The 16,204-nt window shown below is 36.0% G+C and overlaps 1 protein-coding gene across 2 annotated transcripts in view; it reads left to right on the forward strand.

Annotated features, from left to right (window-relative positions):
- Positions 1-16,204, forward strand: part of GLRA3 (glycine receptor alpha 3) — a 202,434-nt gene that overhangs the window by 154,450 nt on the left and 31,780 nt on the right. For both annotated transcript variants that reach the window (XM_043565360.1, XM_043565367.1), the window contains exons 6-7: positions 3,583-3,720; positions 11,494-11,708. In XM_043565360.1, the coding sequence (XP_043421295.1) occupies positions 3,583-3,720; positions 11,494-11,708 (353 nt within the window). The remainder of the gene's footprint in view (positions 1-3,582; positions 3,721-11,493; positions 11,709-16,204) is intronic.

Raw genomic sequence — 16,204 nt, forward strand, 5'->3', positions numbered from 1 at the left:
TTAAGAACACAATAACCACGCAGGTAGTTTGTTGCCATTCTTTAATTATGCTAAAGCACCAGAAGTTTTACCCTCCATTGTTTCTTCACCATCCGATCCAGCGAATGTCAACACAAGGAAAAAGGTGAATGTCTTCTCCTAATTATGGAAGTAGTTGGGACCTTGAGAAACTCATGAATGGATCTTGCTAATGTTCCTACAGCATAGTTTTTGTGATATCACCCCTCCGCTCAAGAGATTCCAATTGTTCATCATTGCCCACAGGGAATGTTAAAAAATCAAAGCTCTCAACCTGGAAGTTAAAATGCACACACTCTTACGTTAATTTATCTTTTCATTCCATATCGCCTTCGTGCAAACTGGCTCTAGAACAAACGAAGCTATTTCTATTTCTATTACAAACCCTGGGAGTTTGCAGTTTCCCTCAACTAATTATAGCATTCTCTGTGCCTGAAGGCCTTATTTTTTCTCACATTCTTTGTATGAAGCTACATCTTCTTTTCAAGGTCCAACTCAAATGAGGCCTAAGTGGCTATCATAGATCCCCCTTCTGAATGCACTCAGCACTCTGTACCTCTCCCCTGCCATTTACGTTCTACCCTGTGATAACACCTCACCATCCCTGCAGCCTAGGAGGATGTCTGACACACAGTTGGTGCTCGGTAAATACTTGAACGTTTGGTTGCATTGAACCATTTGTGCACGTGTTTCACTGCAGCTACCATATGGGATTGTTGGCTGAAATTAGGGTTAATGTCTCTGTTCCCTGAATAGAGTATTTCTTGTTGTGAAGTTCATTATGATACAAGGCAATTCACCTCACCACCTTGATCTCATTAGTCAATCCTATTCTCCTTAACATTCTCAAGCTTATATCAAGATCTCCCAAACAAGAGCATAAGAATGTTACAACACTTTGAACTGTGGAAAAGAGTATTGATTTTTTTTTTAAGTCACATTTGAAGGTTTATTGAGACAAAATTACCATTTAGTTATCTTCCTTGGACATCCGAGTAAATTTCTCAGAACAAAAGAATTACCCCCATCCATGCCATCGGACTATTATCTTTCTGGTTTCAAGCAGATATTTTAGGGACCATAAGGAGCTAGCATATTTTGATTATGAGTTTCCCATACCTAAGTCACTTTGTGTGGGCAATTGTCTAACATAAGGAAGCTAAAAATTCTGCCTATAAATGGCATTAGAGACTACAGCTTGCTTTGAGGAAATCTCAGAGAGCTCGTTTCTTTTCACAGAAGACCCCAAGAAAAACTTAGAATGTAAAAACAAAATGAAGTTTCTCCATTGGTCTGTCTAAATTGGGATGAAATCTCACATATTTTGTCTTAGTCATTGCAGGTATGGGAGAATATGGCACATGTCTTACCTGGAAGCAGATAAACAGTGGTGCCTGTATTAATATCTTTTTTTTAATGTCTTTTTTTTTAATTTACTGTGAGAGAGAAAGCGTGCAAGGAGGGATGGGCAGAGAGATAGGGAGAGAGAGAATCCCAAGCAGGCTCCGTGCTATCAGCACAGAGCCCCAAATGGGGCTCGATCTCACAAGCCACGAGATCATGTATGACCAGAGGGGAATTCAAGAGTCAGATGCTTAACCGACTGAGCCACCCAGCCACCCCTGTTTTACTACCTTTGATCTTTAAGAAATTGCATGTATTTTCTCTCTGGGTAAAATGGTATTTATAATGGATATATCAGAGGGCTTATGAATAAAAGGAAGAGCCTTTTAATCACTAGTAACCAAATCATTAATTGCGAGGTTCAGTGAAATGTGTTACAGTTAAAGCAAATCAAGCATATCCCTGTAGGTTCCCATATCTGCTCTGAAACCAGAATTCAGACATGCGCCTTCACTCTAGGTGACTTTCCAACAGCTAGCAAATAGTTCTCGCTCCATAAGGAGCCATCACACTGATGACACTGTGCTAAAACTTCGACAGCAGACTCCCGCAAAGTCCAGAGAGATCCTATCTCTAATCACTGATGCTCTCACTACTACCATCCCCGCCACCAGTGGAGTATATTCTACTAGATATGCCCAAGGGTTAGGTGCGTGCAGTTGAACCTCTGACTCCAGATTCTGCTCTTTCCAGAAGGTTCTTTTCCAGGTATTGTCGGAGAAGGGAGGATGATCAGTTCCCTTCTGTACACATTGCTCCGTCCAGCCAAATCTGCTCCATACCAGTTGTTCCTAATCACCCAACAGCCTCTTCCCTACAATACCAGCTCATTTCCAGGATAGCTTGTTTGGGACAATTTCCCTTGCTTGCTGCTTCATGGATTTAGAGCTCCTGCTTCCTTTATCGCCCACCTGACTTAGCTCAGAAGCCAGATCCTATGTCCTCTCTCTACCTCCATGGTAGCAGTCTTCCTCCAAAAGCTCCATTCACTTTTTGTCTTTAAGTGTATGTTTCAGCAGTTTCTCATTCAGAACAGGGGGAAGATGAAATCCTTCTTTTCTTAGGTGCCACTCCTATATAAATATGAATTTTTCATTTACTAAAAGATGCTGACTTATTACAAAATATATTGGTTAATTCTGTCCTGAATTCACCGATAGTATGTGCAAGAGTTTCCTCCTCCACAAACTGTCTCACATGGATTTTCTTTGTACTCTGAGTTTCTCTGAATAGCTGGCATTTCTATTTAAAATACCGTTTTGTTCATTTTGGGATTTGGAATGTAGAAGCAAATGCCATCAACTAAAATAGTTAATGATTAAATCAAGAAAGCTAGAAGGCTTGTGGTGCCTGGGTGGCTCAGTCGCCTAAGCATCCAACTCTTGATCTTGGCCCAGGTCATGATCTCATGGTTCATGAGTTTGAGCCCCATGTCGGGCTCTGCACTGACAATGTTCAGAGCCTGCTTGGGATTCTCTCTCTCTCTTTCTCTCTGTCACTTCCCATCTCGTGTTTTCCTCTGTATTTCTCTCTTGCTCTCTCTTTCTGAAGATAAATAAACAAACAGAAAGAAAGAAAAGAAAGAAAGAAAGAAAGAAAGAAAGAAAGAAAGAAAGAAGAGAAAGGAAGAAAGGAAGAAAGGAAGAAAGGAAGAAAGAAAGAAAGAAAGAAAGAAAGAAAGAAAGAAAGAAAAAAGAAAGAGAGAGAGAGAAAAAGAAAGATATAAGCCTTGATATTTTCCCCCATAGATATTACAGTTTAGGCCTTTTCCTAATCAGTAACAATTTCAGTTTTTGTTGAAAGAGTCCTGAGTACTTTGAGAGGTGAGGAGATATCTAATGGAGTGGAACCAAAATGAACTGTTGTAATAATTCTGTTGTGGCCCATTCCAAGGAAACAATGGATATGCATGTCCTTTGAAGTTTCTATATGCCATGTCATGGTTTTTATTAACCTACTATGTTTTCTCACATTATTTGGTGAGTATTCTATGAGAATAGATTTCAACAGACTTTGGTGAGATGAAACTGTCAGTCTATCGAGTTAAGATGACACTGGTCTTCCCACCCTATGTGAAATGTACAAGTTTTTTGTTTTTTTTAATTTTATTTCTTTGAATGCGCTTTTATGCTATTAATATGTTTATTATGTTTTACCTAGTTGGGTACACAATGAATGATCTCATTTTTGAATGGCAAGATGAGGCGCCTGTACAAGTGGCCGAAGGACTCACTTTGCCCCAGTTTCTGCTGAAAGAAGAGAAAGATTTACGATACTGCACTAAACATTACAACACAGGTAGGGTTTGAGCATTCTTTATTATGCTTGTGACTTCTGGTTTTATGATGTTCAATATTTCTTAATTATAGTGGTAGATTAATTATTTTAACTATTTATAGCTCAGTATTTTTCATAGTGACAGCAGAAAACAAATGCATGTGAAATTTACGAATACTTCAACTCAATGCATGTTGTTATATAACTGATTCGTATAGGATCAAAGAAATGCTCAATTATATCTACTTTTTTCTTTTGCAAAAAGCCCATAGTTCTGTCTAAATGATGTTTCAAAAAAAAAGTTCCTTTAATTTCTATGTGAACAATAAAATGTACTTTCTAGCTCTTCTTGGACAATATACGTTGTGTTTGATGACAAAATGAAAGAAATTGCTTTTTTTTTTTTTTTTTTTAAAGCTTCATTTGCCTAAACCTCTCTTTTGGCTACAGTTTTATGCATTTCAAGTTACTGTTACCTAAGCACCTACCACTTACACTGACACAGCAGCCTTTTGCCTTTGAGGATAGATATATGTTTTTAGCTTTAAATTTTTTAAATATTTATTTATTTTTGAGAGAGAGAGAGAGAGAGAGAGAGAGAGTGTGTGAGCAAGGGAGAGGCAGAGAGACACACACACACAGAATCTGAAGCAGGCTCCAGGCTCTGAGCTGTCAGCACAGAGTCCCACACGGGGCTGGAACTCACGAACCGGGAGATCACGACCTGAGCGGAAGTCGGATACTCAAGCAACTGAGAGACCCAGGCGCCCCAAGATTTTGTTTTTAACACCAAGGATTGATATATTTGCACATTCATGAGATCTGTTCTCTTCTCTCAATCAGTACGGACTATTCCCATAATATTTATTCTTGCTGCCTAAACTATTCCTACAAATTCTGTTAAACCACCCACAAGTGAGTCATCACTTCAGTGCAGTTAGTCCACAGCCTCCCACTAGCATCAGCTGCTGCTCCTATTATTTCCTTACAGTAACTATGATTCCTCTTTGGCTCATCGATTGCCAGTACTGTGACCTGACCTTTCACTCTACAAGGTCTTCAATCTCTTTTATCTCTTTAATCAATTCATAGTACCTGGTGAAAAAGTCACTGCTGTTTTCTTAGCCCAGGGATGAGGCTGATATTTAATTTAACGGAGAGTTCAAGGTTAAGATCTCAACCCAAAGATAAAGGGCAAGCGGGTCAATACCAGGGTCCTGGCTCAACTCTCCAGGGGCAGTCACAGTGACAAGCAAATTTTAGAGAGATGCTAAGAAGCGACTAGAGTTGGTATAAGCTGGTGGACTGGTTTCCTAGGGCTGCTGTAACAAAATGCCACAAACTTGGGGTCTCCCCAAGACTTTATTCTACATCTCCCCTTACTCTATGAGTTGGCCACAGTGGCTTGCTTTCTTACGTACACCCACCGATTCCTGCTTTGGGTCCTTTGTATTTGCTCTTCCTTCTGTACATGCTCTTCTATACTTACATACATACTTCTCTATGTACATTCTTCTACACACACAAACATACTGTTTCCCCAAATTGTCTCAAACTCAATGCTCTCACGTAGTTCCGGACTGCTCAAATGACTCCATAACAAGCATATGCTAAATGCCCAAATGCCCCCTTCCACTTACTGCTTTCACTGCCTAAAATTTTATCTTTAATTTCTATGCTTACTTATGTATTGTTTCCTTTATTACCAAAAGTTTTGAAAGCCAAGGATTATATATAGTCTATTTCTGTGTTTCCTCAGTCTGCTGAAGTATGAAGATACTCAACAAGTATTTGTTGAGTAAAATAGTAAATAAAAAGTGGATTTGAACATGGAGATTTGTCTGTACATGTGAGACTATTACAATCTTTTCCTGGGAGGGGCAGATTTACTCTAAACAGGAAACTTTTCCTTTAGCTCTGTATCGGCAAGCAGGCTTTTTTTCCCCCTCCAGTTGTGTTGAGGTATAATTGACATAAAATAATAGGTTAATCAGTGTACAGCATGCTGATTTAATATATGTATACACAGTTAAAGGATTTCCCCTATCAAGTTAGTTAATACACCCATCTCTTCACATACTTACCTTTTGTGTGTGTGAAAATATTTACATTCTACTCTCCTAGCAAATTTCAATTATACAGTAGTGTTATCAACTCTAGTTGCCATGTTATCTAGATCCTCAGACCTTGTTCATCTTGTAACAAAGGAATTGTTTTTTTAAACAACTCTATTGAGGGGCTCCTGGGTGGCTCTCAGTTGGTTTAGCATCTGCCTCTTGATTTCAGTTCAGGTGATGATCTCACTGTTGGTGAGACAGAGCCCTGTGGCCTCTGCACTGACAGTGTGGAACCCGCTTGGGAATCACTCTCTCTCCCTCTCTTTGCCCCTCTCTCCCTTGCATTTTCGCACTCTTTCTCTCTCTTTCAAAATAAATAAATAAACATTTAAAACAATGCAATCACTCAATTGAGATATAATTGAGGTACTATAAAATTCATTTGTTTAAGGAACACAGCTCAGTGATTTTTAGTATATTTACAGAGGTGTGTGACCATCACCATATCTCAGAACATTTTGTCACCTAAAAAAAATAAACCTCATAACCATTAGCACTCCTTCCCATCCAGCAGCCCTAGGTAATCAGTAGTCAACTTTCTGTCTCTATAGCTTTATATTTTCTGGACGTTTTATATAAATGGAATCATATGTGGTCTTTGTGATGGTCTTTTTTCACTTAGAAGAATGTTTTTGAGATTCATCCCCATGGTAGCATATTTCCATACTTCATTCCTTTTTATTCCCAAATAGTACTCTATTATATGGATATACCTCATTTGTTTTTTTTTTTATTCATTCACCAGTTGGTAGACATTGGGAGTGTTTCCAACTTATGAGCCACTTATGAACACTCATATACATATTTTGGGGTGGATCTACGTCATATCTCTTGGGTGTATAATTAGGAGTGGAAAGTTGGATCATGTGGTAAATTTATGTTTAACATTTAAAAGAACTGCCAGTCTGTTTTTCAAAGTATTCACACCATTTTACAACCCTTCCATCATTCAGTGAAGGTTCCAGTTTCTCCACATCCTAACCAACCCTTGTTATTGTTCATCTCTTTTATTATAGCCATTTTAGTGGGTGAAACAATATCGCATTGTGGTTTTGATTTACATTTCTTTAATGGGTAATGATGAAAATCTTTGCATGTGCCTTTTTTGAATGTTTATTTATTTTTGAGAGAGAGAGAGAGAGAGAGAGAGAGAGAGCAAGGGAGGGGCAGAGAGAGAGGAAGAGGATCCAAAGCAGGCTCTGTGCTGTCATCCCAGAACCCTATGTGGTGGGACTTGAACTCATGAACCTGAGATTGTGACCTGAGCTGAAATCTGACACTTAAGCACTTAATAGACGGAACCATCCTGGGTCCCCTTTTCATGTGCTTATTGATATTTGCATATCTTCTTTGGAAAAAGATGTTTATTCAATTTTCTTACCTATTTTCTGATTCAGTTATTTCTCTTTCTTAGTATTGACTTACATATGCTTTTTCCCAGTCAGTAGATTGTCTTTTCACTTTCTTAATTGTGTCATTTGAAGCCCCAAAACTTTTAATTTTGAAGAATCCAAATTTATCATTTTTTCCTTTTATTTCTTGTGATTTTGGTATTGTATTTAAAAAAAAATTATTGCTTAACCCAAGGCTATAAAGATTTACCCCATGCCTTCTTCTAAGAATTTTGTAGTTTTAGAATTTGCATATAGGTCTATGATCCATTTTGAGTAGTATGAGATGGGGTAGATGTTCATTCTTTTGCATATGAACACAAAGTTCTCCCTGTACATCTATTGAAAAGACTGATATTTCGCTACAGAATAGCTTTAGTCCTTTGTTGAAAATCAGTTGACCATAAATGATCATTTCTGGACTTCAGCCCTATTCCAGTGAACTGCATATCTATATGAGATGACCATGTTTTGTAGTTATTGTAGATTTGTAGCAAGCCTTGAAATGGGGAAATGTGAGTCCTCCAAATTTGTTCTTTTTTCCCCTGAAGGCTGTATTGGTTGGTTATTCTAGGTCCCTTGCATTTCCATACTAATTTTAGAATCAGCTTGTAAATTTCTGCATAAAGGCAGTTGATATTTTGAGAGAGATTGAAATGAATTTGTAGAGCAACTTGGGAAGTATTTTGATTTAGCCATATTTAGTGTTTTAATTAATGACTACAGAATGACTTTCCATTTGTTCCAATTTTCTTTAATTTTGTTCAGCTATGTTTTATATTTCTTTAGTGTGGAAGCCTTGCACTTCTTTCATTAAATTTACTTATTAGTATTTTATTTTATGTGGTTCTATTATAAATGGAATTGTTTTTTTTAATTTGATTTTTTATTGTTTATTGCTAGTGTTGAGAAACACAACTGATTTTTGTATAGTGATAGTATATCTTATAACCTTGCTGAACTCAGCAGTTCAACTAGATTTTTAGTGAATTCTCTAGGATTTCCCACATGCAAGGTAATATCTCCTGCTTATAGAGATACTTTTAGTACTTCCTTTTCAATCTGAATGCCTTTTTCTTAATTGTTGGCCTAATTATTGTGGCTAGAACCTCTCACTACAATGCTTAATAGATGTGGCAAGAGAAGAGATTCTTGCCTTGTTCCAGAATTTAGTAGGAAAGCACTCAGCTTTCCACCATTAAGTATGGTATTAGCTGTAAGTTTTTCATAGAAGCCTTTTATCAGGTTGAGGAAATTCCCTTCTGTTTCTAGTTTGTTGTGTTTGTTATGAAAGACTGTTGGATTTTTCACAAAGTTTTACTTCTGTTGTTGGGGCGCCTGGGTGGCGCAGTTGGTTAAGCGTCCGACTTCAGCCAGGTCACGATCTCCCGGTCCGGGAGTTCGAGCCCCACGTCAGGCTCTGGGCTGATGGCTCAGAGCCTGGAGCCTGTTTCTGATTCTGTGTCTCCCTCTCTCTCTGCCCCTCCCCCGTTCATGCTCTGTCTCTCTCTGTCGCAAAAATAAATAAACGTTGAAAAAAAAATTAAAAAAAAAAGTTTTACTTCTGTTGAGATGATCATTTAGTTTTGGTTTTTGTTCTATTAATATAGTGTATTACATTGACTTTAAGGCTAAGCCAACTTGTTTTCATTCCGTAATTGTAGTTGGTTACGGTGTATAGCTCTTTTCATATGTTGCTAGATTCAGTTTGCTAGTATTTTTCTGGTTTTCTTGCATTTATATTCATAAGAGATATTGGCTGTATACATTTTTTTCCTGGGATGTCTTTATCTGGTTTTTCTATCAGGGTAATACTCACCTCATTGAATGAATTAGGAAGTATTCCCTTCTGTCTATTTCCTGGAAGAGTTTATGTAGGATTGTTATTCATTTGTCTTTAAATGTTTAACAGAATTCACCAGTGAAGCTTTCTGGTCTTTAGTTTTCCCTTGTGTGAAGTTTTAAAATGACTAATTCAACCTCTACTTTTTATAGGCCTATTCAGATTTCTATTTCTTCTTGAATCAGTTTCAGTAATATGTGTCATTCTATATATTTGTACATTTCATCGCTTGTTGGTATACAGTTATTCCTAGTAATTTTTATAATCCTTTTAATTTCTCCAAGTAGCAATATCCTCTCTTTAATACCTGCTTTTAATAACTTTTTTTTGCTTGATCCATCTCAGCCAGGAGATTTTAATTGCAAATTACAGACAACCCAAATAAAAAGTTCAACTGCCATAAAATAGTCAACCTTGTGCCCATTTTTATATTGGATTATTTGCCTTTTTATCATTGAATTGCAATGATTCTTTACATTTTCTCTAGGGTGTTTTTTTTTTTTTGAAGAAAAATTGAGACTAGAATGCATTTTTTTTTTACTTTGTAACTAAAAAATGAATCAATCAAAATAATTTTTGAATCACTTACAAGAAATAAAATTTAAGCCTTAAAAGTAAAATAATTAAATAACTAATAATAAAATAAAATGATAGTCAAAATATAAATGTACTTAAAGAAGCTCCAGTGCTTATATCAGAATTTGTATAACTTGTTCATTTTTCTCTCTAGAACCACACATACACATGTGGTATACATGTGTATATTTTTATTTATTATCAATTAATTTATTATTAATTATATCATGAGATTACTTGGATTATTAATAGTGATAACAAGAAAATGTCTGTTATTCTTACCCTATTTCATTATTTAACTTTTTATATTTTAATATAATCTTAATTTTTTTTTTTTATGTTTATTTCTGCAAGAGACAGAGTGCAAGTGGGGGAGGGATAGAGAGAGAGGGAGACACAGAATCCGAAGTAGACTCCAGGCTCTGAGCTGTCAGCACAGAGCCCATTTGTTTTAATATAATCTTAAAAATCTAAATTTATTTTTATATATTTCAAGAATTTCTAGGCATTCTGTTTGAATTTTTTTTTTCAACGTTTATTTATTTTTGGGACAGAGAGAGACAGAGCATGAACGGGGGAGGGGCAGAGAGAGAGGGAGACACAGAATCAGAAACAGGCTCCAGGCTCTGAGCCATCAGCCCAGAGCCTGACGCTGGGCTCGAACTCACGGAACGCGAGATCGTGACCTGGCTGAAGTCGGACGCTTAACCGACTGCGCCACCCAGGCGCTCCTAGGCATTCTGTTTGTAGTTGATAAATTGATGAAAAGATCATAGATGGCTTGCATGTATGTTTCTGATCACTAAACACTAAAGAGTGGAATCTAACTTCCCCAGAGTTTCTGAAACTTTGTTAGGGATTTTAAGCTCTGAAATCTCATCCATCCTTTCATCTAGCGACTGTCCCATGCATCACAGTAGCACGTGGCTCAAGCCACATTTCTAGAAATTTTGCACTGAAACTTATCTAAGAATACACTACTAATTTTCTTGGATGTGCTCTGTGATTCTCTTTCACAACTGGATCAGAGAATGTCACTTAAAAAAAGATCAGCATGTTAACTCACTGACCTTAATAAAACCAAGAATTTGATTATTCAGATAAAGAGTTATTTTAGGGAAAGATAACATGGTAATAGCACTAAGAACTATAGTCCGAGGGTAAGCAGAGATAACAACAAAATGGTTAACTAAGACATAATTAATTCCTCTATTAGTTACTTACCATAATAGAGACACATGTCGTAAATATATAGAGCAAATACATCTCAGGTTATTTTAGTGTGTTTTTAAATTATGATCAAATTTATTGATGGAAAATAACATGTTTTGCTCTTCTTTGCATTAATAGTTTCCAAATTATTAATGCATAATTTATATAAATTACATTTAAGGAAGTATTTATCTTCAACTGAATTTTTCCTTTAGCACTTAGTTTAAAGTAAATGTAAAGGCCTCTGGACCAAATAGCACCTGGCTCTAAATAAGTACTAAACAGACCCATCAATGAGTAAAGAAGGTTTTTATGTAATAGACACACACTTCTCCTGTATTATCTCAGAAACAATTGCTAGAATCAAGTGAAATAATAGATGTTTGAGTACTTTCAAAGTAGGAAGTGCTAATCAAATGTGAAGTAATAAGATTACAAACTATTTCCTGGTAAGTATACTCTCATGTTGCTTCCAGATGCTTACAGAACAAGAAGGAAACTATATTTTCAGAAACCAATTTGCATATATGATTTAGAATCCCTTCTCACTGTCATGGAAAATTTTAGGACAGAATATAAAAAAAAAAATGTGACATTTGATACCATACAAAGACCTATTTTTACCAATTGCTGCATTTATTTTACAACCAACTAGGCAAATTTACATGTATAGAAGTGCGATTCCATCTTGAACGACAAATGGGATACTATCTGATCCAGATGTACATTCCCAGTCTCCTGATCGTGATTCTATCCTGGGTTTCATTCTGGATCAATATGGATGCTGCTCCAGCCAGGGTAGCCTTGGGAATAACTACTGTTCTGACTATGACCACACAGAGTTCAGGATCTCGAGCGTCCTTACCAAAGGTAAGTGTGCTAAATGGACATACACATACATTTGCACAAATATTTGTAGATAGAAAATATTTTTACATTAGAAAATTCACATAGATACAATTGCCAGCTTTCGTCATTTCTTTGTCAACAGGATATAGTATTGATTACTAATTTTTAAGGTAATATATAACCAAGGAAAAAAACTTGTAAATCACAGAAATAGATGGGGAAGATTTCCGTAAACCAATGATATCTTCCTTTGCAGTTGTGTTATAATCCCCAGTTATTTAAATATCAGTAACACTCTTATACATTGTGGAATTTTTTAATCTATAGATTTTCAAACATTTAGAGATCTATAAAACATGTGTGTAAGTTAAATCTACACAGTAACTTTACATGGTGGCCCAATACTCCATTGCATTGGATGTACTGCTATAGTAACATGCTTACTAATGGACTGACACAATAATGAACTTTAATATGATGAACATTATATTCATGAATATGTATGTGTGTGTGGTATGTATGTGTATGTATATGTATATATATATATGTGTGTGTGTGTATATAGCTTTACATATACTTTGCACGTTTCCTTAGTATAAATTCTTAGAACTGGATTCACTGTACTAATAGCTGTACGTATTGATATGTATTGCCAAATGTATCTCAAGAAAAATTCACAGCAGTTACTCCTACAAGTATTGTATGAGGGCACCCATAGTGCTATATGTAGCATTTATTATTTTTGTGGGGTTTTTTTTCTCCTCTGGCTTTTAAGTTGCCATAGGTCAATAAAAAGGAAAGCTTATCTAATATGATTTTAGTCCATGCTGAGCAGCCAGAATTAAAATAAACTGTTCTCTCTATGAAGTTTATAAAAGAACCCAATATTTCCTTTTACAACATATGCTGAAATAAAACATAGGAAGCTTTTTTAATCCATTTACCAAAATAGCAATAGAAAATTATTTTCCTCTCCTAAATGACTTCTAGGAAAAATTTCTAGTATCTAAATTAAGTAATCCTGTCTAGCTTCCAACAAGCTTCACTATTATTTTCATTACGATCATAGAGATGTAATAGAATATAGTAGCTTTTCTTGTGTATTTGATGCTATCTATCTGCAATGCCAAGCAAATTATAAATCTACGGTCACAGCTTCCTTAACTCTTACTGAATCACATTGTATGATTCAATTTATTAGATTAAAATGCCTAAATAAATAAAAGCTGATGGCAGGACATTTTATCACTAAAATGTTACTTCATATAGGAAGAACTTGACATTTAACAATGCTCACACTGCCTAGATAAAATTTAATGGTTGTCTTTCAAAATAAAGTCTACTTTTATTGACAGTTAATTGAATTTTCAAAATGATCCATATCAACTAGTGCTTTATAAAATATTGTTCAAGTGAAAATTATAAGTCTGCTTATAAGATTAAGTTAATAAGTCTCAATGATTATTTATATAGGTATAAATGTCTCAAGGGCTCTGATTAAAATAGTTGAAGTCCTATAGTCAATTTGTAAAGGAAATTGCCAGTTTACTCATTGATTTTCTTCATGAGCTAAACAAAAATGAAAGCACCTTCATTCTGTAAGTTGTCAACTAGAAAGAAGAGAACAAAATGCTCCATTTCAGAAAGCAACAGCTTCTATGAGACACAGTATAAAGACATTTGAATACAGACATTGAGGCAGAATTGGGAGAGCATGAAGGTCTGAGTGGAAGAAACAGAAATAAAGAAAGCAACAATTTTTTTTTTTAAAAACAAAGAATAGAGACACAAGTTTTTTTTAAAAAGAAAGAAAATCTTGGGATGTCTTTATACTTTTTCTTAAGATATAAGAAATATTTTTTAAAAAGATCATTAATTTCACTATGATCTCAGGGAAGGAATAAATTTTCAATTATGAGTTCAATTATATACATAATGTATACAAAGCCTTTACATCTCTTAAATCATAGAGACAATGACCACAATGGAAATGTGATAACAGATTTAATTCCAACTCACAAAAAAATAATTGATTAGCAAAGTAATATCTTAAGAGAAAGTGACCATATCATTTTAGGCTTTGTGATAGTTAAGGAATGGGAGGTTGGAAGTATTGTTATTATTTTTTTAAGTTTATTAATTTATTTTTAGAGACAGAGAGAGAGAGAGAAAGGGAGAGAGTAAGAGAGAGCACATGTGAGGAAAAGAGAGAAGGAGAGAGAGTCCCAAGTCTGATGTGTTGCTCAAATTCATGGACAGTGAGATCATGACCTGAGCCCAAATCGAGAATCAGATGCTTAACTGACTGACTCACCTAGGTGCCCCAGAACATATTCAGTTATGTATATTAGAATTTAGGAAGGGAAGCACTGATGATCCAGGATAAACAAGAATTAACCTATTCAAAGAGATCATTCAAAAGAGGAGAAAATCTCTTGAAAAATGAAATTTTTATCCTGTGATTTTGGGGTGCTAGAAAGACAAGAGGTGAGGGCCCACACTTGCCTTTGGGAACAGATGACTAAATCCTACACCTTAAGGCCTGCTATATTCTCAACCTCACAAAAGAAGCTTCAAGATGTCTAAAAATCTTGCCACTGAAATATCCACCATTCTCCTACTGACAAAATCTAGGAAGTAGGAAAACAAAATTAAATTCAGGAAACCAATAGAAGATTATCAGACAGAAGAGGAAGAAACAATAAATCATTAATTTATGGTAATTGCTTGGTGTTTTGTCCAGGCTGTGTGCCAATGCATCTCCTGCAGGATACGAAGGAGCTTGGAAATCAGTCAAGTAAGGGTCAGGGTAGAAAATTGGAAAGTCTCAAAGGATATACCTTAGCCAGCACCTTGAGAACTGCAGAGCTGAAAAGATTCCTCTCTGATATTTCCTGTTGCATTGCCCTCTACAGTGTCATAATAAATCAAGCATGTAATAGTCCAAAGCAAAAAGACCCCTGTGATTCATTTCTTGGAATGTGGAACTATATGGAGTTTCTGCAGGGCCTACATTAGGTGACAAGAAGAGGGTGACAATACAGCCTATTGCCAGCAATTTTATAAAGTTGTATAACTTTAGGGACACTCTTTAACACTGTGTGCTTGGAGCAGAATGAGCGAGGGGAAAAAATGGTGATGATCATGGAGCCACGTCATGGACGGTCTTATAAACCTTAATGAAGATCAGGATTATTTTTAGTGGATTTTGGAGGGATTTTAATGAGAGCAGTAATCATTCTGACTTTTATTTGAAGATCAGATAGAAAGGGTAGAAGTGGAAGCAGAGAAATTCCAAACAAACAATTGTAGTCTAGAGCAGGTGATGGTCTGGCTAGACTGATAGCCATAGAGGTGGAGAGTAGCAGATGCATTTAGAAAGAGGTAAGTGTTTTAAAGAAAAATGTATTTGGAAGTGAAATACATTATGACAGGGGACACTCAGGCCTCAGACTTCAGGGAGTAAACCTATAGCTGGATAGGGAAACAGAATAGAGATGATTTTCCTAAGAAAGAAAGAAAGCCCAGAAAGAAGGGAAAAAGATGTATTTGTGGTTGGCCCTCCTCCTCCAGTTGGAAATAAACCTGAATATTCAGTCTTCTTTTTCTTTTCTTTTCCCAGGGCCATCTCCCCACCCTCCTCTCTCTCAGTCTCTCTCTCTCTCTCTCTCTCTCTCTCTCTCAGTCTCTCTCTCTCTCTCTCTCTCTCACACACACACACACACACACACACAGAATAGATTAGACAGCTGAATTAAAGGCAAGACCCACTCACCTTAAAACTTTACTCCCAAACTCTGAGATCTCAACATTTTGTGATTTTTTTTTTTTTTTTTTTTACATTTAGAAAAGCAATCTTCCCAGGAGACTCAGGTTTAATCAGAGGTGAAAGAGAAGATGGTAATAATCATTTAATTATTTTTGGGTATATATTTGATTTATACTAATACCTAGTTAAAATCTTGGCACTGAGGGAATTATATTTTTTATTATGTCTAGAGATGGATCAGAATAGAGAAGATTGGTAGAAGGGACAAAATATAATTTTAATTTGGAAATTATGGGTTCTAGCAAGATTCTGCACGAGGGAATTCTGGGAAGATCTCAGCTATATAGCAATATCACATACATCTTACCCTTTCTTTCCTGCTTTCAAAGATCAGTTATTTCTTCTTCAAATCCTACTCCTATCCCTTTTTCATTCTCTTTCATTGGGACCAGCAAAGGTCCAGCTTTGTTACATGTTTTCTGTTTTATATCATCTGCAGAAGTACACAAATATTACCATGCACACCCTAGATTAGTCTTTTAAAAATGAGTTTCAAACTTATTGTAATAACAGAGAATAAAGATAACATGCTGAACAGACAGATGTATGTGCATGTGCCCCCCCACCCCCCCCCCCACACACCCAGACACAAGCTTGGCAGAGGCCAGAGAATCTCTAGACTCCAACTTCATCCAAACCCTAGCTCTTAACACAATATAGTCTTAGAACCCAAAACCATTTCAGTATA

The sequence above is a fragment of the Prionailurus bengalensis genome, chromosome B1 (assembly GCF_016509475.1).
Source record: "Prionailurus bengalensis isolate Pbe53 chromosome B1, Fcat_Pben_1.1_paternal_pri, whole genome shotgun sequence".
Taxonomy (NCBI): Eukaryota; Metazoa; Chordata; class Mammalia; order Carnivora; family Felidae; genus Prionailurus; species Prionailurus bengalensis.